Source organism: Malaclemys terrapin, chromosome 7 (assembly GCF_027887155.1).
Source record: "Malaclemys terrapin pileata isolate rMalTer1 chromosome 7, rMalTer1.hap1, whole genome shotgun sequence".
Lineage (NCBI taxonomy): Eukaryota > Metazoa > Chordata > Testudines > Emydidae > Malaclemys > Malaclemys terrapin.
Window position 1 is genome coordinate 119,428,169 of NC_071511.1, and position 26,153 is coordinate 119,454,321.

At 44.1% G+C, this 26,153-nt stretch overlaps 1 protein-coding gene across 2 annotated transcripts in view; it reads right to left on the bottom strand.

Annotated features, from left to right (window-relative positions):
• MXI1 (MAX interactor 1, dimerization protein) overlaps positions 1-26,153 on the bottom strand; it is a 90,551-nt gene that overhangs the window by 52,610 nt on the left and 11,788 nt on the right. The window contains exons 1-2 of one of the 2 annotated variants that reach the window (XM_054035118.1): positions 20,604-20,965; positions 19,793-19,925 (exon numbers count right to left, since the gene is read on the bottom strand). In XM_054035118.1, the coding sequence (XP_053891093.1) occupies positions 19,793-19,925; positions 20,604-20,676 (206 nt within the window). In that variant the 5' untranslated portion in view covers positions 20,677-20,965. Of the gene's footprint in view, positions 1-19,792; positions 19,926-20,603; positions 20,966-26,153 lie in introns of those variants that run through there. The other variant, XM_054035117.1, reaches the window with a different exon arrangement.

Sequence of the window (26,153 nt, forward strand, 5' to 3'; positions counted from 1 at the left end):
TGAGCACCAGCTAGATTTAAGCGAACGACAAACATTTTTCAAAAGTCTGATATCCTCGTTATCATTTAGACTCATTTGCATTTTTATATTTACTTAGCCTGGACAATGAAAATAGAAAAGGCAGTTTCTCTTCTCTTCTGTTTATAGTCAGTTTCACTTTCTGCATCTGGCATGATTTTTTTCTATCTTTGGGTTGCAAACATTACAAAGATTTATTTCAGAGTAAATAAGACACTGTTGTCACTGAAATGGAAAAAATAAAATTCATGACCATGTCTGTTAATATTAAATTTTCTAACAACTTTAAAAAAAAATAACTACAAAAATCAACCACAAAATATTGGGTCTAAACTGACTGCTAGTTTTACTTAAACAAAAAAATCTTCATTTCTCTTCTGATTAATATCAGCCAGAATCTGGACATAAACCAGGCTATCGATTGCTTTTTACTTTGACGGTTAAATATTCAGAATTATAGAACACCATCAACTTTCTGATCCAACAACATGGGTACAAGAGATACAAAATGTTCAGATTTTCAAGTGGATGGTAAGTTGTTGAAAGTAGTCCTAAAGTTACACCAATGAGATTAGACATATTTCTCTTGGATTTTTGTTTTACTCTGTATATTTGACAGTACTTTGTATACAGTCAGTTTCACTATTGTTGATGGTCTGTTGCACTTTGTGCCTCCTGCATTAGGATATCACTCTCTGCACTGATCTGAGGGAGCTCACATTCATGCTGCCACACAGGCTATGCCAGAGGGTGTTTACCAGTAGCTGAGCAAAGCTGAAACTGCAGAGGCAGGATCAGAGAGAGAAAGGGGAGGGCCCGAGCATGGTTGCTATTGTTTTTCTCAGCCTGTCCTATAGCCCCTCCTCAAAAAGACCTTTCTAAGCATCAGCAGGATAGGAGAAAAAAAAACATTAAAATTTAAAAATCCAGGACATCCTATTCAAAGTGGGCTCAATCAGAAAGGTGATTTGTTTTATACATTATTAAATTTAAAGGAACACTGCCAATTTTTTTTCAATAAATGATTAAATTGTCACATAAATGGAAGGACTGTTGTGATAATTGGGCTTACAAATTTACTCTAATTATGAGCTCAACGCTAAAAAGTATGTGAAAGTTCATAAAATGTCAAAATAACCGATAACAACAAATGTTAATGGCAAAAGGTACAAAAGGGAGACAGAATAACTGAATTAGTCTAAACAAAAAGGCCACATTGATATGATTCAAGGACTGTGTTGTATGCTTGTTAAAAATAGGAGGCATGGAGCTGGAAGTTAATAAGCCAAAATTGGTATGCCAGGTATTAGGTCTAATTGGTGAACAAAATAGTAGGTTATTCCACCCATGACTCCCTTTTTGGGTATTTAAAAGAAAGATTTTGTGGGGAAAGAATGAAAGAACAAAACAAAGGCTGAAAGGACAGAAGCTACTGGAGCGAGCTTTACCTTCATGGCTGCCATCCCCCACCATATCCTGGCACCCCAGGACTTCATCTTCCTGATTCGGAGAGATCTCGTGGCCCAAATGGGCTACAGAGAGTGTGACCCAGATGACATCGCCACCCCTACTGGCTCCAGCTGAATCCCAACCACCACCTGGGATGACAGTTATTACTGTACCATCTTTAATACAATCTAAGTGTGGACGAAACCATACTATTGAACATTACACCGATTGACTGTGAAATCCTTAAACATCACATCTGTGACAGTCGCTCCACCGCTAAGGGGACAGCTATACTGTCCCTGAAACCTAACCACCAGATAGTGATCAAACCAGAAGACAAAGGGGGAGCGCCACAGTAGTCCTCATCCATTATGACTATGTTAACGAGGCCAACCGACAACTCTCTGACACCACCTACTATGAAGAACTCAAAGAAGACCCCACCCCACAATTTACCCAGGAATTTAAGGATATCATCAAATCCTTCCTTAAACAACTTCAAGAGAAATGCAACAAACTCATCCTCCACAAACCCACCCCAGGACCTTCTACATTTTTCAAGATATACAAACAAGGGAACCCGGGCAGACCCATCATAAGGAATACAGGGTCTCATAGAAACCATCCTCAAACCACTCAACACACAAAGGGACAGCTTCCTCCAAGATACAAGTGACTTCTTCAACAAATTCCGCAACACCAACAACCTCCCTCAGACCATCATCTTTGCCACTATGGATGTCACCTCCCTATACACCAACATCACTCACAATGATAGCATAGCTGCCTGCCTCAAATATTACAAGACAGTGGACAACCCAGTGGACAGATATCCACCGCAAACACAACGCCAAACTCATCCATAACAATTTTACATTAAACAAACACATTGTCCAAATCATGAGAACAGCCATGACTACTAGGATGGCTCCCCAAATATGCCAACCTCTTCAGTGTTGTTGTAGCCATGTTGGTCCCAGGATATGGAAAAAGTACAAAGAGTATCACAGTTAAATACAAGACACTGGATTTATAACTTCTCTTTTCCCCAAAAAGGACAGTTATTACCATCTTTGATACCATCTACAACAGGGTTTTTTCCCCTAACTAAAATTGTCTACAGCTAAAGGAAAACACGATGTTGTTAAAATGAAAGTCTTATTTAATATTTAACATTTCAAATGCTTTAACTGTTTTTCCTTCTTTTCTGTGTCTTTAATTAAAGGTTAAAAGGATTTTTAAATGGTGTTTGCGCCATAGTACTAAGCAGGCTGAGGTCTCTGTATACCAAACCCCAGACCTAGTTTAATAAAGTTTAATGTTGGACAGTGACTGGGTTATGTTAACACCTTTAGCCTATATATTCCATCAAATTAATACAACAGGACCCGATTTAAGATATTTTGGAAACAACTCATGAAGAGATCAGGAGTTATCTTTAAAAGTTTAAATCACGAGAAGTTCAGGAAACTATATGACAGAAATAATGGAGCAGTTAGCCAGTTCCTCACAATGTTTGTTTTTAATATGAAACCAGAAATGGAGACTGAAATAAGAGCTTCCCAAAGCCTTCATCACATAGATTTCGACAGCTGTATGCAAAATATAACAAAGCATTATGTCCATATAGAAAACATGCAAAACAAGGACCATAATAATCCACTATAGTTTAATACACAATAAACTATTACACTCCTATAAATAACTTTGTCATCCCAGTCCTTTTCTAATAATGTGTTATTGAAGTATTAAGCTACACCAAACTCTAAGAGTGAGACACAGTAAATAATACATCTGCTTAGCCCAGTTTTTTTATTTAAATAAAATATGTTTTCTCATGGCATATGAAATTAACCTGGAAAAATAAATGTCCATAATCAATGCCCAGTTCTAATTAACTCTCTTCAAATCAGCAGTCTCATGAATACCTAAGGTTAACACCAACAGACAAGGTGGGTGAGGTAATATCTTTTATTGGACCAACTTCTGTTGGGGAAAGAGACAAGCTTTCGACACCCACCGATATACCGTCAAACATTTCTTGCTGTACAGCAGCTTTATTGCTTTCCTGGGAATTCATTACAAATCATGGGGATTTCTTTATACATGTTGCATCTCCATTTGAACAGCATCACATCCCAACCTCTCACAGGAGCAGAAATTGCAGTAATGGCTGCAATCCTCTGAGTATAATAGTTTCAACAAAATACATGCATGCAAAATACTAGTCCTTCTGGGCAAAAAGTCACTTCTAATACACAAACCGAGGAACTGGGTTTTATGTAGTGAACAAAGCAAGGTTAGGGTAGAAAAGATAGAATTTACCCACAGACCCAATCCACAGGCAGGCTATGTGGCTGTGACAGAGATTATCCCATAGAATAGCTGACTCTCCTATGGGGGAATTTAGGGCTCTGAATCTGTAGAAGCATGGACCTTCAACCTAGACCACTCTGCTGTGGCAAGGAGACTACCTCCACAGCTTATGGGGGGTGTAAAGGCTCACTGTGCCACCACTCTACCCTAAGCCCCACACACAGCTCTGCCATGAGGTTTAGGTCATACAACTAGCCTTCTGCTGTGCCTTCACAGTAGAGGGAATTTCATCCTCAGGGAGCAATTTTGGGCTGTTAGTAGAAATAAAGTATATAGCTCAGCTTTGCAAAATTAGCATTATTATTTGTATGACTGTAGCACTTAAGAACACAGTCATGGTCCAGGACCAGATGTGCTAGGTGCTGTACAAACACAAAAGATGGTTCTTGCCCAGCAACCCTGACAAAAATCTACTCATCCCTCCCTTTACCATGAGGAGGCTTATAATGAAAGATATTTTTCTAGCCCATAATATAGTTACCTTGACTGAGTTTAGGAAATCCCATAATATAATATTGATAGATACTGGAACTGCCTGTATGCCCTGTCTTGCCAGTAACCGGTCATTCTGGCCACATCACCCTCTCCCCTTCATGTCCCTCCACTGGCTGCCCCTTCTCTAGAACATCAGATATAAGATTCTCATTATTAGTTTCACAGCCCTTCACAACTTACCCCCCAAATGCTTATCCCTTCTGGTATTCTACTGCACCACCCCTTGGCTCTGCCAACTATTGTAACCTTTGATCACCTGTCCATCTACTCCTCCAACACACACCCTGCCAGGCTACCCTGTGAGCATGAATCATCCTCTCAGAACTAGTACATCAAATGCTGACCCCTTCTCCTTCAGATCTCTCCTCAAACTTACTTCTGCTGGAAAGGTGCCAACTCACAGTGGCTAGGCAGATGGAAAGTTGGAATGTTCAATGTTTATTTTATTGTCTCTATTTTTTTTTTTAATTAATTGATCCAGAGTCACCTAGTTGTGTACATAGGTCCTAAACTAATGCCCAGTGAAGTCAATGAGAGTCTTTCCATTGGCTTCCAAAGGCAGTGGATCAAACTCATAACTAGTCTATGAAAACATGGGCCTGATCCAAAGTCCATTACAGTCCAAAGAAGGGTTCCTATTAACTTCGGCAGGTTCGGGATCAGGCCCTGTGCACTTTCTATGAATGTTACCCTCATCTTCCATCCCCCTTTCCTTCCAACAGCTAAAATGCAGTGAGTTTGTCTTAGATTAGCAGCAGTTCATTAATATAGTGTGTTAGCCCTCTTACAATAAAATGCTTGGTGCAGTATGTGGGGGATGTAAGAGAGCTTGCTGGCTAGACGATCCATGAAGACACACTGCATGTCCTCACAAATTCCATGTTTTATATAGATAGGACTTTTTAACTCTGTCTTACCATTTATTGTTTGTATAGCAGTAGTGCCTAGAGGCCATAATCAGGGGGATTTAGAGCCCTGTTGCGCTAGGCTCTATGCACAGATAAAACAAGATCCACCCTTGCCCTTAGGAGCTTGTAATCTAAGTATCTTCCTTGGACATACAGAGAGAGTGCAACCAAGCAACCATGACTTTGAAAACTGATCTAATATTTTGTGCATAAACTAGCAATTGTGGGAATGAGTGACAGGGACTGGATCACTTGATGATTACCTGTTCTGTTCAATCCCTCTGGGACACCTGGTATTGGTCACTGTCGGAAGACAGGACACTGGGCTAGATGGACCTTTGGTCTGACCCAGTATGGCCGTTCTTATGACTACCTATTACCATGGATTTGTACATCATCTAGCACAATGGGGCCTTGATCTTGGCTGGGGCCTTTAGGTGCTACAGTAATGCAAATCATAGTAATAGTACAGCCTGTGCATGAAACAACCAAATCTTTGGTTAAGCTGGAGAAGCTCATGACTGGGAGTTTCAAAGGAGCTTCAGGGAGTTAGCTGCCCAATTCCTACTGAATTTCTATGAGATTTGTGGGCCTAAACGTTCTTTGGGAAAAAAAAAAAAACACAGTCCAAAGTCACAAATGCCACATACTATAGTCCCAGCTCAACTTCATTTATCAGCGAACCCAAACACCTCCTGGTGGGTAGTGCAACAGCCATAGGTTCTTTTCTTATTCAGCATTTTTGTCCAACATTATTTTCCAATCCCCTCAGATGTGCTGGCCTTGGTATCTGAAGAAAATGTTTTTCTACAAGGGACTAAACTGAGAAGGCAGAATAGGCTAAGGTTTACATCCCCACTGACGTCACTGGAGTTGCACCAGATTAATGTGGCCCCAAGTTCTGGCTGGTTCCTTTGTTACTCTTAGACTGACATCTGAATCCTTCCAAGGCTGTGATCAAAGCCTTTTTCCCAAAACCAAATGAGTCTCCTTCCAGAGTTCACATTCTCAGTCTCCAACAGGGAAGTAGAGCAGGGGACACAGAGTCACTGGCATCTGTTACCGTTTACTCGTACTTGCAAAAGAAGCAATGGCCATGCAGATGGTCTCAGTTACTAATTAGGGGAAGGGCAGACAATGGGGAAGAGACCCTCAATAGAGAACAGGATAGTGAAGTCTTCAGACAGACACTTTAAACAGTGTCCTACTGGGACAAAGTGTCCCACAAATCACAGCTAGGAACTCCACTGACTTTACTTTAAAGGCCCGTAGTAATATTGGATCCCAGCTTTATAGAATTAAAGGATATTTTCAAGCCCTGTTTTTAGCACAGAAGCCAGGGTATCCCAAGGGGTCACAGGCCAAAGCTGCAGCGATGCTGGCACCATCTTATACTCAGCTCTAACAGGAGAGGATGGTATGTACGGCAACGTAACCAATCCATTACAAACTTACACACTGGGATGCAGGGCTCCATATAAAGGGTGCTGATCCTAGAATCTTGCCCTCAAGATCTGTAGAAGAGCCACTCCATTCCACCTGGGCTACGGGGAAAGGGCAGGATTTGGCCATACAGAACCAGAACATAAGATCATAAGAACTGTCATGCTGGGTCAGTCCAACAGTCCATCTAGCTTACTATCCTGCCTCTGACAGTGGCTAGTACAGAGCATCAGGCGGCATATACAGAACAGGGCAGTTAGAGAGATCGCCCCCATGTTCCCCTCCCAGCTTCTGGCTGGCTTAGGGTCACCCCGAGCGTGGGGTTTGCATCCCTGACCATCTTGGCTAAAGTCATAACAGCAATTATAGGAAAATCTGGATTTATCGCATAGCCCTGGGATGATGCATGCTTCGGTGCTCTGTGGGGAGGGGGGGTGCTTGTGAACTCGAGTCGCAAGAACAATAAGGGGCTAGAACATGTCCAGTGAAAACTGAAACTTCAAAGTTTGGGCAACAAAACTCTTTGAAGTCTCAATTGAGCATGCGTGAACTGAAACGTTAAGTCTTATAAACTTGTCAAATTTGAACAGATTTTCACAGGAACAGGAAAAGATATTAATGGAGATATCCCATCTCCTAGAACTGGAAGGGACCTTGAAAGGTCATCAAGTCCAGCCCCCTGCCTTCACTAGCAAGTACTGATTTTGCCCCAGATCCCCAAGTGGCCCCCTCAAGGATTGAACTCACAACCCTGGGTTTAGCAGGCCAATGCTCAAACCACTGAGCTATCCCTCCCCCATATCTCCAACATTAAGGCCATACCCTGACTAATTTCAAGTCCATGCTGCAAAGCATGGGGGCATTAGAGCTTCTCAAAAAATGGTCCTAAAAAAATTAAAAAAAAAAAGGGGGGGGGGAGGGGCAAAACAACAGTTTTCTTTAGCCTTATTCTTGGAAACCGCTGAACCGTTTGGCTGAAACTTTCAAGAAAAATTCAGCTTGACACAGACAACCAGTACAAACAATTTTATTTCAAATAGTTAAAGTTTAGCAAAGTTATACGTAACTGAAAACAAGGTCTTAGAATGGGAAGTATCAGGCAACCTTAAAATAGGCAGTGCTACTAGCCTCACCTACAATCTATTGAGAAGAGGTCAAGACATCTCTGTCGTCCTCCACTCCAATGGTCAATATTAGAGATAAACATCTCTCCTGCACAGAACGTTCCTAACATTGTCACAGACTCCCTTTCCAGATCTCACTGGGAGACTCCTACAGAAGGATGAGATCAGCTTGTGTAAGTGTACACTACGCTAATCACACATCCAAACTTCACTATAGGATAATCAGAGAGATTAAAAACAAGCAAATCAAAACAAGTCTAGAAATAGGTAGCAAAAGGAAGTCTTTAGCCAGGGGTGGCTCTATGTATAGTGTGTAAATCACTTCTGAAAATGGGACTAGTACTTCTGAAAATTTTACCAATTGTCCTCATTTTCTAGATGGCAGGATCTGTAGCTGTAGGATGACTTGCCTAAGGTTTTACAAGTTAGTGGCAGGGTCAGGAATGGAACTCAAGACTCTTGAATCCCAGCCCTGTGCCCTACACCATGCTTCTTCCCACATGACATTACTTTTTAGTAAGAGGGTCACGTCCAGAAATAGCCTCAGAAACGTGCACTGCAATGAAAAACACGGTTGAGAAAAACATATTTCACCATGCTCAAACTGTGAGAACTGCTTCTTACCTTGGGAAGTTCCCCCAAATGAGGGCGGTTTCCCTTGAGAGAGAGCTGGAAATGGGGCTACTTGATTCAAAATGCCACTTGGTTAAAAACAACTTTGTTTGAAGAGAAAATGATTGTACTTACAAAGTTCCAATCAGACAAGAATTTTTACATTTCTGCTCAGAACGGTGAGCTGCCTGTCTCATTGGAACAATTTAGCCATTATATTATCTACAACTCTAGAGCTCAGAGCACATCACAAAGAAGGATACCTATCATCATCCTCACTTTACAGTTGGGGAAACAAAAGCATAGATGTGCTTAAAGTCACAGGCCAATGACAAAGTCAGGAATAGAACCCAGGTCTTCTGACTTCTAGGCCTGAGCACTATCTACAGGATTGTAGTATCTCAGCACTTAGGAGACCTATCGAAAATGAAGGCAAAGAAACAGACAGGTATATTCTACTTTCAGTTACTTCTGATTTAAAATGGCATAACAGAGGAATCTGGCCTAGCTTTATTTAAAAAAAAAGGGTGGGGTGGGGAGAATCTTAAAGAGCAGCTTTAATCAATGTAGCAGAAAGAGCAACATTTTACAGCTCAGTCCATGCCAGCTTTGTAAGAAGAAAGCATGATACAAACAACAGATTAAGATCATGTTTAAAATCATCCAGATTAATTCAACCTAGACTGGTAAAACAACCGAGTACTGAAACAAAATATCTATGAAAATCAAACTAGGACCAAAGAATGGATATATAGTAGAAAACACAGAAATAAGAGTTGGGAAAATATCCAGAGGGATGGAAAATGCATGACTGTTCCTTACAAGATCAACAGGACAGTGTCTCAAGATCTGGGCAAAGGCCAGCCACATGCACAGCCCTGAAGACCCACAGTTTCCAATCAAGAGAGAGTCCAAAATAGTCAACAACAAAAATACAAATCGTATCATTGTTGGCTCAAAGGCGGTGAGAAGGAGGAGTCACGTTTCCCAGAAAGAGAAAAAAGGAAGCCAGTCTTTGAATTCAGGCACAAGTTTGTCAGGAGGGCCTGGTAGATAATGAACAGTGGCAACTCCAAAAAACAAGACAATTAACTCATCAGCTTGATATGAAAAAATGGACTGGAAGCTCTGGCCAGCAAGCTCTGGCCAGCAAAGAATCGGATCTTAAAGCTCAACCAGGAGCCAAAGGTAAAGCAAGTCCACTCGCTTCTCTTCACTGCCTTCAATAACGAGGAAAAGGATAAAACCACGAAGAGTCAGGGCAGCCAGTGGAGCCAACTCTAGAGGTATCAACCAAGTCTCTTCTAAAGCAAAGGTTTAAACTTTAGAGACAGCAGGACTGTGAGTTAACACAAACTCGAGCTGTGGACAAAGCACTCCAGACAGAAGTAGACACGGCAGGGGTGAAATGAGGGCAAGACAAAAAACTGACGAACAAGGAATACTAATTAAAACTAGGGAATCAACGGTGAGCTGTACATAATATATACTTATTTGTGGAAACATGAGAAAACAGACAAAGGGGAATTCAGAAACTAACAACATAGGCTAGCCAAAATATCAGTTCCATTGTCCCAGAGAATTAATTCTTCACAGCAGCAGGGGCTTGACATCAAAAAGCCATGAAGCTAACAAACACTTACTGAAATCCGCCATTGCTCTAGCACAGGGGTGGGCAAACCCGAGGGCCACATCTAGGTCTGGAAATTGTATGGCGGGCCATGAATGCTCACAAAATTGGGGGTTGGGGTGCAGGGGGGGATGAGGTCTCCGGCTGGGGGTGCGGGCTCTGGGGTGGGGCTGGGGATGAGGATGAGGGGTTGAGGGTGCTCTGGGCTGGGACTGAGGGGTTCAGAGGACAGGAGGGGGATCAGGGCTGTGGCAGGGGGTTGGGGCATAGGAGGGGGTCAGGAGTGCAGGCTCTGGGGGGTGCTTACCTCAAGCAGCTCCCAGAAGCAGCAGCATGTCCCACCTCCAGCTCCTACACAGAGGTGCAGCCAGGTGCCTCTGCACGCTGCGCCGTCCGCAGGTGCCACCCCTGCAGCTCCCATTGGCCGTGGTTCCCAGCAGGGGCGGCAGTTGGGGCAGAGGCAGCAGGCAGAGCCCCCTGGCTGCCTCTATGTGTAGGAGCCAGAGGGGGGACATGCCGCTGCTTCTGGGAGCCACACAGAGCTCGGGAGCTCGAGGGCCGGATTAAAACGTCTGGAGGACCGGATGCAGCCCCTGGGCCGTAGTTTGCCCACCCCTGCTCTAGCACCAGTGCAGCTTCCCCAGTGTAAGCAATGTAGATTGGCCACTAGTGGTTTTAACATGCTCCTCTAACCATGAGCAGGGCTAGAGAACATGGTGCTAAGAATGCCTGAGGCTTGTCTGCTAACAATTTTGCTACGGCACCTGCTGCGTGGTGCCACTTCTAGAGTAAGCACGAGATGTTTTGCTAAAATGACCAACATACCTAAGTTCCTAGTGGGTTAATGGGCCTTTGGCCATAGAGAAGAATAATTTATAGAAGGCAGGTACGGCAGTATAAATTATATACACAAACCAAACATATGAGCCTGATTCTTATTTACATTAGGGCCCCTTTATACCACATCAACAGTGTACAGGAGCCTTAAATGATATTACACCCACTTAAGTGCCTTAGTATAAATGACAATTAGGCACAGAGTCAACAATATCCCTGCTGTGTTACTGCACAGTAGTGTTTTTCCTATGGTGCTGGTAACAGTGTGCATCAGCTTCTAAGGGCTCCTGAACCGCAGGGTAAAGCACTAAATTAGTCAGATTCATTCCTGGTGTCACTCTGTTCAAACCAATGGAATTACAGCAAGGAAGAATTTGGCCCATTGCGTGTTTGGAACAGCTCATCTATTGTACAATAAAGCACAACCAGGAGAGTGCTCATTGAAACTCTGCAGGATTCTCCCACGTGGTGGGTTGTAAAATGAACAAGATGATATAGGATATCACAAGAGTCTTGCAATTGGAAACCCGACTAAATCCAGCCTAATCTCACCTATAAAGGTCTATTTACTTTTTCTGTACTGTGATTTACATTCCTGAATTACTTTTACTGGGCCTTCCCTCATTTTATGTATGTTTCCCATTTACATGACAATTGTAGATAATAGAATGACAACACTAAACTCTGCTCAAAACCAATCGTGTACGAGACCTTGTCTATACTGGGAATTATCTCCAATGTCAGCGATCAGGCTGCAGCCACTTGTGCAAATCCCATGTGTTGCTTTCCTTGTCTACAACTTGCATCAGCGGAACTTACCCTGGTTTCAAGCACTCTAGCAATGTACATGTCTATACCTGCAGTTTGTATTGATGGCAACTACATGAAATGAGGGCAAATCACCAGGTAGACAAGGCTCAGAGACCAGATTCTGAAGACACTCACACTTGTTAATCCATTGAAATCAGCCACCAAAATCCCTAGTGTAACTCTGTCAAAGCCAATGGTATTACAGGAAGGACATTTGGCCCATTGTGCATTTGGCACATTCACCTACTGTACAGAGATATGTACACTAGTGGTGCTATATTACTGTATTATAGGGCAAAACATTTTCTGGAGGACATCCACACTCCTGTACTAACATGCAGTTGGTTCCACCAGAGAGTGAATTCACCTCCAATACTGAAAACTTAGATTTTCTCTCCTTGATCATGGCAGAATCAGAGGCGAAATTTACACCAGTCTGGCCAAGCTGAACTACATTAGGGAAAGGGGAGGGTGGGGAAAATCAACAACCCATTCTCGGAATAGAAGATTCAAAATAATTTTCTCAAAGAAAAGCCCTTGTAAACATTTGCCTGTGCTCTTTAAGGCTTCTAAGACAGTATGGTAGGCTCTAAATAGAAGGCTGCTTTCCCTAACAGTTTGGTCCTTTTCTATTTGGCAAATCATGATTTTCTTCCCTGATCCTGCAAAGGGATCTGTTCATAGTGGGAAACCAGAATATCCACCTGGCTCCCATTTGCAGGATAAGCTTCTTTGTTTCGAACAGAGCTTGGAAATTAAGGGGACCACGTGAAGGTTGTGAGACAACAGAAAAAGTGACCTCCCATGACAGTGGTCTCAGATCCTCTCCTTGTACATGGTCTGAGTCAAGTAGTACAACAAACTCATTCCAGGTCATAAGCAGAACAGATCAGAACATGAAAACAGCCATACTTGGTCAGACCAGTATCTTCTCTTCCGACAGTGGCCATGCCAGGTGCCCCAGAGGGAATGAACAGAACAGGTAGTCATCAAGTGATCCATTCCTTGTCACCCATTCCCAGCTTCTGGTAAATGGAGGCTAGGGACACCATAACTGCCCATCCTGACTAATAGCCATTGATGGACCTATCCTCCATGAATTTATCTAGTTCTTTTTTGAACCCTATTATAGTCTTGGCCTTCACAACATCCTCTGGCAAGGAGTTCCACAGATTGTGTGTGTATTGTGTAAAAAAATCAGGGTGGATAAAAATCAATGATGAAAAAAAAATCAGATTTTTTTTATTTAAATCTGATGTTTTTGATAAAATGCTTTTTGAGGAAAAAAATCCATCTAAAAATAGTTTTATATTACATTTACAAGATACATTATAGCTCAAAGATATCATCGTGGAATAGGGATTATAAATTCTAATTCTATAGTATGAGACAATATACTCATGTAATGTTTAAGGAAAATTTTGTAAATGATTTCCAATAGTTCATGGATTAGGGACCCAATCCTATGGGGTTCCAGGGGCTTCTGGATAAATTATTTAGATTAATCTTTCTATCTACCCAATGGGTCTCAGTGCTCAGTCTAAAAGATACCATCAGAGATGCTCAGTTTTGCAGTTCTCAAACTGTGGATTTGTGTCTCCAGAGAAAACATGCTTGTTAACAGCAAAAATGTTTTTAAATAAAATACTATATAGAGGTGAGAAACAAACAGTTAAATAAAAACAATTTAAATGTCTGTCTGGTGACGTTCTCCTCCTAATACAGCGTGGCAAGAAAATCCTCCAAATATTAATGATTAACCTGTTGAACTGGAGATATTTATGAAGTCATTGGGAAGTGAACTATCTGTTTCAATTACCTTTGGTAAATGAAATAACCAAACAATTATTCATTTTCTGATATAGCTGTAAAACTAATCTGAAAAGTTTTTAAAATAAATCACTTTAAAAATGTTTAGTGTGTACCTTCTAAAAATGAAACCTACATCTATCGCCGAGTTGTGAAGAATATGTATTGAGGATTTAAATCAAATCCACCCTGGAAAAAATATTTCCTTTTGTTTGTTTTAAACCTGCCGCCTATTAATTTAATTTGGTGACCCCTAGTTCTTGTGTTATGAGAAGGAGTAAATAACACTTCCTTATTTACTTTCTCCATACCAGTCATGATTTTATAGACCTCTATCATATCCCCCTTTAGTCGTCTCTTTTCCAAGCTGAAAAGTTCCAATCTTTTTAATCTCTCCTCATACAGAAACCTAATCATTTTTGTTGCCCTTTTCTGAACTTTTTCCAGTTTCAATATACAGTAACTCCTTGCTTAACGTTGTAATTATGTTCCTGAAAAATGCGACTTTAAGCAAAACAATGTTAAGCAAATCAAGTTTCCCCGTAAGAATTAAATGTAAATAGGGGGGGTTAGGTTCCAGGGAAATTTTTTCACCAGACAAAAGTATATATATATATATATATATATATATATATATATATATATATATATATATATACACACACACACACACACACACACACACAGTATAAGTTAAACAAACAATTTAATACTGGTACACAGCGATGATGATTGTGAAGCTTGGTTGAGGTGGTGAAGTCAGAGGGTGGAAAAGGGTGGGATATTTTCCAGGGAATGCCTTACTACTAAATGATGAACTAGAACAGCTGAGCCCTCAAGGGTTAACACATTGTTATTAATGTAGCCTCACACTCTACAAGGCAGCAGGAACGGAGGGAGGGGACAGCATGGCAGACAGAGACACACACCCTGTGAGAGAGAGAGATGTGCATTGCCCCTTTAAGTACGCTGACCCCACTCTAAGTACACTGCCTTTTAAAGTAGATCAGCAAGTTGAGACAGCAGCTGCTGCCAGCAGGCTCCCTCCGTCCAGAGCCCTGTCATGTGCACCCCCCCCACACACACACACTCTAAGGAGATGGGGTAAGTGGGATGCAAGAGCAGGAGGACAACCTGACATTAGCCCCCCTCTCCCCCCTCCGCCGCACAGCAAGCAGGAGGCTCCGGGGAGCAGCTCCAAGGCAGAGGGCAGGAGCAGCACATGGCAGTGGGGGAGGGACAGCTGAACTACCCGGCAACTGATAGCCTGCTGGGTGGCTGCTGCACAGGGAATTTAGGGGAACGGGGAGCTGATGGGGGGCTGCCGGTCCACCCTGGTTCCAAGCCCCCACCAGCTAGCTCCAACGGGCTGCTCTTCTTGCAAGCAGTGGACAAAGCAGGCGGCTGCCAAACGACCTTATAAGGGAGCATTGTGCAACTTTAAATGAGCATGTTCTCTAATTGATCAGCAACGTAACAATGAAACAACGTTAACCGGGACGACTTTAAGTGAGGAGTTACTGTATCCTTTTTGAGATGTGATGACCACATCTGCACGCAGTATCCAAGATGTGGGCATACCATGGATTAGAGGCAATATATGATGTATGATATGAGGCACCTCACAGTATCAGCCCCTAAATGTCTCCAAGATACCATAGGCTTTGCAGTGTGCTTGGGAGATCACAAAACAAATATAAATGATGATGATCAAATATTATAATTTAATTTCTGATCAGTAATAAGTCTTAACTTCATTAAACTGATTACGTTTTGGTAAAATCCCTGTTAGCATCCCTGTTTACTTTATTTCCTGTTCATACCACAATTTAAATTGATTAAAAAAACCTTTGATATTATTATTCAAAATTTATAAATAAAAGTCAGACATGTCAGGCCTGTATAATGTATCAAGTCTAATCACTTTCACTGATATGTGGGGGATCCACAAAAAGTAGCTCCCAGTAATACCAAAGACAGTAACCTCCTGATACACCAACACAAATATAACCTCCAATGGTATATTTCACTCTCCTCTTACAAGTTCTCAGAAATCAACTGTTGTCCCACAAATGTTTGCTTCCTAACACATGGTAAATTATATAAACGACACTGCATGTGAACATGAAAAATTACTATTTTTCACCTTCATAGAGAACTTGAAATCAACCTAATCTTGTTAAGAATGTGTAAAAAAACCCTCCATGTTAAAAAATGCTGGGGATTTAACTAAAGCAAAGGAAAGAGTTAAGCATCACAACACTTTGTTTTTAAACTTCTCCCTTGTTATAGGTTCGGCAGCACAGTTTAAGCACGCGAGTAGTCTCATTGAATTTAACAGGACTAACTATGCAAGTAAAACTAATCATGTGTCTAGATGTTTGAGTAGTGGGACGTTATTATATAATACAAGTCACTGGTCCAAGACGACCTTTAAAATACCTATTCAAAATAGACATAGGCCCCAATCCTGCAAGCAACATTAACTTTAGAGGGACTGCCCCACAGCCACAGTAATCTGCCCCTGTACCATCAACTAAAGGATCCGAGCCAAAGCTGGGAAGAGAAGCAACACACTGAAAGTGGTGATCAGCACAGCACATAGTACCACATGAGACACACCTTAGACAAGCAGGGCAATTCAGAAATAAACTACTGAATTCCAGGAACATCACTGCTTCATGTCGACCACGAGGGGCTTTCTGCACCATGGGGTGGAAACAAAACGCACTTCAGTTAGCGGAGGAACGCCACTAACTGAAATGGGCTTTGAATTGGGCTGTTCATGTATCATCATCTAAAAAAGGACTTCATGTCTTTCACATCCAGTAACTCCCATTTCCACCACAGCTGCAATGCTAATGCAGTGCCCCAAACATTCTAAATGATGTCACTGTCACCGCACATTTGCCACTGGGGCACGGAAATGACAAGAGGCCATAGAATCTCACCTTTGTTTGTTTGTTCCCTTTTTTGTTTCATTATATATGGAGAGAATGTTTTTCTTCATTATTTTATTTACATTTGAGGAGTAACATTAAAAATCTCTCTCATACTTTGGAAGAGCTTCCACATTTTTTTCAAAAAAGAGAGACTGCATCACCACTCCTATAGGCTGGCTCTACATTCTTCTGTGTTTCTCTAGTAACTGTGCCATGACAGGATGGAACATGCTGGAAAGAAATAGCTGCGATGTCTGGGTTGCAGATGCTGCAGGAAAACGTTTGGATTTCAACTATATGTATTTTTTCTCCAATGAAAACAAGAACATCCAGGATCTGTAGCCATCTAGCCCTGCATGGGTTTTTTTAAATGAACCAAAGTGTCCCAATTTAAAGACACACAAAGTAAGCAAAACAAATTCAGTGTATTTCATCAGAGGTGCTTGAGAGAACTTTTTGTCAATCATACTTTAGATTTCAAAATGTAACATTCACCTACAGGATTTCCCATATTTTTGTTACAATAAATTTTTTTTTTTTTTTTTTTTTTAAAGATTACACATCTCAGGAGAAAAACAAACAACTACCACCACAAAACTTACGTTTTTACCCATAAACCAGTACCAGGTTTTGAATACCAAAGCTTAGACGACTTGACTAGACAATTACTTGACACAGACTACTGAAGGGACCCTTTGATTTTAACAGAAAGGGACTCAATGGACCCTATTTTAACTAGTGCTCATGCTGCATTCACAAAGCCATGCAAGACAGATTCTAGAAAATCTGGGGTCCCCTAGAACTGCACAGTTGTCACCATACTGCACATCATAGCCATTTAGAACTCTGATCATCTCATTCCAGAAGCACTGGCTGGCTATGACTTGAGCTAAAAGAGAATCCCCATTATCTATAAGTCGGCTTGGAAGGACTAGATTTTTAAATTGATAAATGTGGATTTCACCATACACAGACAAACTGATGAAAAAAATATTTCCAGCGATGATCACTGAAATTTACCTGTAGGCAAAATAAGGAATATGGTGCTTGAGTTTGATTTAAGGCTATTTAATTTGTATATTTTGACATATGATGTTGACAATTTGTGTTTTAATGGTTATAAAGCTTTAACGTTTTGTATCTCGACATCTGCTGCCATTAAATAAATATTCTCTGCCCCCCCCACTGTCTGAACCTCCATAATTTCCTGCAACTGTGAAAACTGTAATTGATAAAAATTAAAAAATGCTTAAAACCCATAATTTTGTGCAACTGTGAAAATCTGACTAGATAAACATTGAAAAAAAATGCTTAAAAACCAAACATTGATATTATCCATCTTAATTATAAAAAAATCAAATTCTGCCAAGCCTATCCGTCAGAAGTGTAAGGCCTATGACATACAGTTAAGCAAGTCCAATTCCATCCAGTAGAGGGCACTATTAGACACATACCCTAGCCAGTTCATGACAAGCTCTCATGCATGCAACAGCTTTACAAAAATCAAAGAGCGCCAACATACCTCATGTTAATACCACAACCAAAAAAAAAAAAAAAAAAAAAGCCTATACCCTCTGTACCAAGCATACACAGGAGGTATTAAATAAGGTTACAAAACATTGTCTCTATTTGCTTGTGGCCTCAGAGATTTTTATTTTGTACATGTCCTGCCCACTAGCATACTGGTCTAATATCATATGCTACCACATGAGGGCTGCATATCAGGGCTCTGTACTGGCAGGGTACTCAGAGCATTCAGACCCCAGGAGAGGGAGTGCTTTTCATAACTCTATAGAAGATGCAGACACTGGTGCTAAGAAGCTCCCAAGGGATCTGCTGCTAGCCCTCCTTGTCAGAGGCAAGGTCACCATGACAAAGGCCTTTGAAGGAAAGTGGTGCAGGAGGAAAAAAAGTGAGGGGAAACTTTCCGGGCTCCATGGACCCACCCTATGCCAGGTAGAAAACAGATCTTAATGCTGCACTCACAATAATTTTCCAGCACAGGCAGAAGTTACCGTAGATCTGGGATTGGGATCAAGGGGCAGAAAAACGTGAAGAGAACTGCACTGAAATCAACGTGGAAAAGATCGTGCAGCTACGCAATGCAGCAAACTAAAACATACTCCTCTCTCAACCACGGGAAACAGTCCAGGATGATGCTGATCCTGATGAGGAAACTTTCTCTGTAGCAAATAGTTCCAACACTACTCCCAGCCACATTATTACCAAGCATGTGGAAAGTGGAGTGGGGAAAATAGAAGAGAATACACAAGAGCACCCCAGTCTACCACCCCTTCCTCATGCTCTTGGGAAAGCTCTATCACTTGAAGAGCCCTCCTTCATTTTACATATCATGCAAGCCTCATTGTAGTAAGGCTGAGTTCTGTTTGAAGAATATATAGCTAGTTTGGAAGTTTCCTGATGTAATAATAATTCTTTACATTTCTGTAGCATCTTCATCCCAAGAGGTCCCAGTGAGAATGGTCCACTCTCTCAGGGATGAGAGAAAGTAATAGAAAAGGCGTTAAATCTCAGCTGGAAGGAAGAGAAGGTGGCAGAAAGGAATCAGAGGCAACATGTTAGGGCTGCAGCTGGTTGTCTCTCCTAAATTTACCAGGCCAGCAACCAACACAACATGGTCTCCTATAAAAAAAATCCTAAACTCGAGTTCTGTGATTGGCAGTCAGAAAGCAGGGAGCTCCTTATGGAAAGGGGACTGAAACTCCAACTTTCTGAAAGCCAGGAAACTGGGTGAAAGACAGCCAGAGATTTTCTAGTTTCTAGTTTAGTGTGTCATGTATAGAAGCCAGTTACGCCACTCTGTCATTTTACAAGATGCTGATTTAGTAAATATCCAGATCCATTTTGGAGATGTCATTTCCTTCCTTTGGCTGACATTTATCATTACAATCCCAAAGTGCTACACTTGCTGTCTACCTGCTGAAATGCAGCAAACTTCTGAGATGAGAAGGTAGCATAAAGCATAAGAGAAGAGAGAGGGGACACCTATTGGCCATACTAGTATTGCTGTCCCTGCCCAAGATCTCACTATGCTCCCTCTCTTTCCAGCTTCAAGTTTGTGATGTGGAATCAGGTGGCAGTGCCAAGCCACCTACAGCCCCTCTGTGCCTCCTCTGCTCCCAGCATCAGGTCCCCAGCATGACAGCTACTAGCTCTGGACCCCCCTGTGCTGAGACTCCCCCCAGTTTTCCAGCAGGGTACCTCTCAGTAGCAGGCACTGTCTCCAGCCAGGGGCTTTCATCTCATCTCCCCTTTTCCCCCCAGCCCTGGGTTTCATTGCACCCCATGACTTCCCATCCCTGCCTCCCAGTGTGGTACCTGTTGGCCGTGCTTGTACTGCTGCCCCCGCTGCTGTGTTTCCTCACCCGGCTCAGCCTCCGCATGGGCTTTGGATCCTGCAGTCCAGGGCTTGGTAACAAGGGGAAGGTCGAGGCATAGCCATGCTCACACTCTGCACAAAAATCAACAGATGAGAGAAACCAGTGAAGAAAGGTTCATTTACTTGAACCCAATGACCTAAGGAAGGAAGGCCAGAGGCATGAAATAACCCAGTGCGGGGGGGGGGGGGGGAGGGGAACCAGTGATCTGCTATAAGCAGGAGGGAGGCAGAACTCTGTGGGAGAAAGGGATTAGAGCCATGTCATCATGGGAGATGGGGACTATTAACCCAGTATCGGGGAGAAGATTTAAGCCCCGGTAAACCTTGGGGAGAGAACCCCAGATCCCAGAAAACACTGAAAGCTGACATAGCGGCCTGGGGAGCTTGGTTCTCTGGTCCTCGCTCAAGCTGTGTGACCTGGACACAGTGTAAAATAGGCATTTCCCATTGTGTTTTCAGGCTCTCGGCAGCCCCAGACCTTCCCCCTCTCTCTCCACCCCTTCAATTGTCTCTCTCTCCCCCCAATCTTCCCCCTCTGCAGGGATCTCCACCCCCAACATCCATAGAAGCCCCTCACCCCTATCACCACCTCTTCAATCTCCCTTCCTCTATGGGGATCTCTCACCACCAACCCCCAGGGTGCTTCCCCTCCATACATGGGATTCTCTCACCACAACCCTCCCTCCCTTCTCACCCCAACCCCACTCCTTCCATGGGGAGCTGTCACCCCAGCATCCCTCCCCCCATTACCTCTCTCCCTTCGCTCCAGATACTCTGCCGCCTCCAGCAGCCGCTGGATGTTGATCATCTGCACCCGCTCCATGGCCCCCAGGTAGGTGGCTTGGGGAGGGGGGTTGCAGCCACTGAACCACCAGACCCCAAACCCCCACCTGAGGCGGCAGGAGCTGCCAAGGGGAGCGGTGACAGAGCTCCTTCTCGCCCCGAGATCTGGACTCTTCACATCAATGACAGCGTCCCCCGGATGCGTCTCCTTCAGGGAGGGAAGGATGGGGGAGCCACCCAGGATTGGGGCTGCAGTCCCGTCTCCCGCTGCCTCCAGAGATCCACTGGGGCAGGAATAATGGGTAACCACAGAGACTCAAACAGCCAGATACCCCTAGTCCTACCCCTGCCCCTCCCCCCACACACTGCCCCCCGGCTCCTGCCCCACACGCTGCCCCTCCCCCCACTCCTAACCCTGCCTCACACCCACTCTCTGCCCTCCCTAGCCCTGCCCCTGCCCCGCACTCTGCCCCCTTTCTAGTCCTGCCCCCGCCCCCGCGCTGCGCCTACATCGCCGCTCCAAGCCCTCGCCCTGACCCGTCCCCTCGGCGCCCCACAGCAGAGCCCCGCCGCGGCGTTCAGCGGCCCCTCACACTTTGTTTACCTCCGGCGAGCGACCACGGGAGGGGGAGGAGCCCCACAGCCGCCTGGGAAATGTAGTTCCCGGCCGCCTCCTCCCCGCGGGAGAGGACGCCGCGATGCACTGTGGGAAAGCGTGTCTCTTCCCCCTCCCCTCCCCTCCCCTCCCCTCCCCAGCCTTTCGGGGCGGAGTCAAGCCGCGCGCGGGGGGGGGCGGGCTGCGGGCGGCCGTTGGCCGGCTGCACGTTCCCGCGCCGGCCGAGGGGAGGCTGGCGCGCGCTGCCCCTTACCGGCCATCACGTGCTTTAATCCCAGGTGAGTCTGGGGCCAGGGAAACGGGCCAGCCCGGGCAGGGCCGCCCCACGGACGGGCCTCAGGCAGCCCCGCTTCGAGGCGGGTGAGAAGGTAACCTCCTCCGGGGCCTGCGCGCTGCTGACGCCCTCAACAGGGGTGACAGCAGCCAGGGTCCCCATCGGTTTTACAGCCGGGATATCTATATACCTGTCTCCTAGAGCTGGAAGGGACCCTGGACGGTCCTTCCTTCTCCCTACGCTGCGCTAGGGGCTGTGCGCAGAAGGGCGGTGCAGACTCTGGCCGGGTTGCCCGGTTTTCTTAAAGCATCAGCTCCCGGAGTCCTGGGATTCCGTGAGAATCGCCACTTGCCTTTTTTTAGTTTAAAAAATCAAAGCATCTAGCCCTTCTGAAGGAGGAGGAAGAGAAGAGTCTGAAAATGGGCCCCCCCTTAAAGCTCAAAAGCTAAAAGGCAAATAAATCCCCCCCCCCCTAAATTTTTTAAAACATTTGAGATTTTGAATCAAGTCTCATGGGGGTGGGGGGGTCTGGTGCATGAATGGAGTTGGCAGTGCTGCATACACCAAGGAAGAGATCTATCCCTTTAGTAGCAAAGGAGTTAGTCCAGGGCTCGGCAACGTTCGGCACGCGGCTCGCCAGGGTAAGCACCCTAGCGGGCTGGGCCAGTTTATTTACCTGCTGATGCGGCAGATTCGGCCGATCGTGGCCCACACTGGCCGCGGTTCGCCGTCCCGGGCCATTGGGGGTGGTGGGAAGCCACGGCCAGCATATCCCTCGCCCGCGCCGCTTCCCGCCGCCCCCATTGGCCCGGGACAGCGAACCGCAGCCAGTGGGGTCCGCGATCGACTGAACCTGCCGCGTCAGCAGGTAAATAAAGTGGCCTGGCCCGCTAGGGTGCTTACCCTGGCGAGCCGCGTGCCAAACGCTGCCGACCCCGGGTTAGTCTGTATCCACAAAAACAGTGAGGAGTCCAATGGCATCCGAAGAAGTGGATTTTTTTACCCACGAAAGCTTATGCCCAAATAAATTAATCCCTTTAGCGTATATTCTAAATAGACAAAAGGGCCACAGGGTAGGAGAAGAGATGTACAGATGGGAAACCGAGGCTCAAAGAGTTTTAGGGTATGTCTACACTAGGTCGATTTAATATAAGTCGATTTTTTAGAAATCGATTTGATACAGTCGATTGTGTGTGTCCCCCCTTAAGACCATTAAGTCGGCGGAGTGCGTCCACAGTACCAAGACTAGCATCGACTTTTGGAGATTCAGTCCCGCCTGGAATATCAGGCAAGTCTATCAAAGAACTAGAGAGGCAAATGATGAACATTTTGCTAACTATGATGAACTGTATGCCATTCTGAGGGGTGCCCCTACAACTACCCCACCCCTGTGCTTCCCTCCTTCCTGGGCTACCTTGGCAGTTATCCCCCCATTTGTGTGATGAATTAATAAAGAATGCATGAATTTGAAACAATGACTTTATTGCCTCTGCAAGCGGAGATCAAAGGGGGAGGGGAGGGCAGTTGGCTTACAGGGAAGTAGAGTGAACTAAGGGGGTGGGTTTTCATCAAGAAGGAATAGATCGTTCACACCGTAGCCTGGCCAGTCATGAAACTGGTTTTCAAAGCTTCTCTGATGCGCAGCACACCCTGCTGCGCTCTTCTAACCGCCGTGGTGTTTAGTCTTTTAGAGCGGAGTTCTGATAGCACGGATTCGTCTCCCCATACAGTGATCAGATCCAGTACCTCCCGTTTGGTCCATGCTGGAGCTCTTTTGCAGTTCTGTGACTCCATGGTCACCTGCGGTAATGAGTTCTGCATGGTCACCTGTGCTGATCAGCTCACCACGGTGGCCAAACAAGAAATGAAATTCGAAAGTTCGCGGGCTTTTCCTGTCTACCTGGCCAGTGCATCTGAGTTGAGAGTGCTGTCCAGAGCGGTCACAATGGAGCACTCTGGGATAGCTCCCAGAGGCCTATACTGTTGAATAGCGTCCACACTACCCCCAAATTCGACCCAGCAGGGTCGATTTCCATGCTAATCCCCTCGTCGGGGAGGAGTATAGAAATCGATTTTAAGAGCCAAGTCGACAAAAATGGCTTTGTCGTGTGGATGGGTGCAGGGTTAAATCGATCTAACGCTGCTAAATTCGACCTAAACTCGTAGTGTAGACCAGGGCTAAGACTCTGATCCTACAAACTGCTCTGAATGGGCAAAGCCTAGTAGGGATCCACGCAGACACAGGGTTATGCTGACACGAAGCAGCTTGCAAGCTAGAGGCTTACACGACATGTCACACAGGGAGCCTCTGTTAGAGCAAGTGAACATAGTCAAATTTCCCAATGCACAAGAAGAGCTAAGAATCACCAATTCATTTCACATAGGCCACATGACAAACACCAGACAGGAGTGACTTTCAGGCAACCGTGTCCCTGCCTTTAAAAATACTCCAAGTGTTGCACATTCGTAGGCCAATTGCTATAACACCACTAAAGCAGAGTGTACAAAGAGGGTTCAGAATGCTACTAAATCAGAATGGTAGCATTTTACATCTGCTTTGGACAGCTCTGAAATACTAAAAGGTACAAGACAATGAAGAATCAGGCCTAGAGTGGTTGATCTAGTATTTTATAAGAGGAATTTAGATCTGAAGCAAAGATGCAGGACCCCGATAGGGTTGTTGTTGGTGGTGTTTTTTAATAGCCCTATTCTTCATACCCTTCAGCTTCCCTGCTACTTAGATACAGAACAGGTTTAGCCCACGTGTCTGTCTGCCAGGGTATCAGGGTTCTAGCCACAGCTCTGATACGACTGGCTTGCTGCATGACATTGGTAAACTAGTTGCTCCATCCCTCATTCCCATTTGTAAAATAGGCAAGGGCCCTTACCTACCACATAGAGCTCTGAGAGGCTTAGTTCTTTGATGTGTGTAAAGTTCTTTGAGATCCATGTATAAAAGGTGACACGGAAGAGCAAAGTAGCACTACATAATGATATTACTGTGTTTTGTACATTTGAAGCACTATATAAATACTAAATAGCAGCAGGGTGAAACAGACCACGGAGAGAGTCACCGCTGCACAGGCTCTGCAGCCCATTCTCTATTATACTCAGTGCACTTAAAATATATATATTTTAGTGTTTCCTTTTCTGTAAACAGTGACAAACGATGATGGTAAGTGTGCAGGACTTGAAACTCTGTCAGCATCTTTTAAAGTTACTATGGCGGAGCTTGAAACCTGCTAATGACTGAACGTGTGACACCAGCCTTAGAAGTTGAACAAAGACCCAAAATGAGAGACATGGCACAGAGGAGATGCAGTATTGCCAACCCCAAATGTCCAAAAGTCATCACTCTGACACTTCCCTCCCTTCCCCCCAATTCGAATAGTGTAAAAATCATGTTGTTTTTTAACGACTTGTTTTCATTTGCTTTCTGCATCTTTAGGATGCATCTAAGTTATATTTTCAAGCTTTCCTCCACAACCAGGAGGCCTTTCATTTTTTAAATGAAAGCTGAGATTCTCACATCATCACCTGACTCCAGGAGCTGGGGCTATAACAAAAACAGCAAATATCATGAGTTAGCAAAATGTTCTTCACCCATCAACATTCCTGAGCTAGGCAGTGCCACTTTTTACTTATCATATTGCTCCCTTCTAAATCTATAACCTCCAAATAAGTCTAGCAAAATCTAAAGGGGAAAAGGGCTCTGTTGTTTCTCTGTTAAATGTCTTTGAAATAGTTTTTGCCTCAGGTCAAATGTAGTATCAATTCAATATCTTATAGGGTCCCTCCATCAGGTGATTAGATCCTCGACCTCACAAGCGTATGACCTCAATGATCTAACTCTTTATTATGGTCTTCTATGACCCTCTACTGCATGACCAAACCTGCATATAGTGGGGGGGGAGGAGGCGAGCTAGATAAGATTTAAAAAAATCTGGACTTTTAAAATAATATTATTCTTTTTTTAAAAAGTATCTCACTGTATCAAATAATTCAGCATCTTGATTCTTGGTTGTCTAAACATTTCTAGGAGAATTTTTCCCATACTATTTTGCATTGGTTTAGTGCCCTCAGAGCTCCTCTGATCACCACTTCATCTGGTCACTGGTAGGACCCTTAAGAAACAAATAACACGCCCAGTTTCACCTTCTGTGGCCCTGATCCTGAAATCTGTTCCATTAATCTGGATTCCTATATCCATGCAAAATTCATTAGGGTTCCATACAAGTGCAGGAGTCGTCCTACACTGGTCTGATTGCAGGACTCAGGCCTTTATCATCATTCACGCTGAGCAGCTTTTCAGATTGCCCAAGGTGGGACTTACAGTGCCTCTAAGAGGACATTGTTGAATTAAAATGGGGAGCCAGTGATGAGTTGCAAAGGGGGTGGTGTGGCATGTGTGGATACAAACTTCTCTCTCAATCACCTGAAATCCATGTTCCATAAAGTGGGAGCAAAGACAAAATAAGAGAAACAAAAGTGTGCAGTAGTGTCCTGAGACAGTATTTCTAATGCTAATAACTTAAAATTAACCTGAGAGAAAGACCACAGAAGATCTGTGCATGGTAAAGGTAAATTTGGGGCTAAAAACACAGGACATCCTTCAGAATGAGGAGCA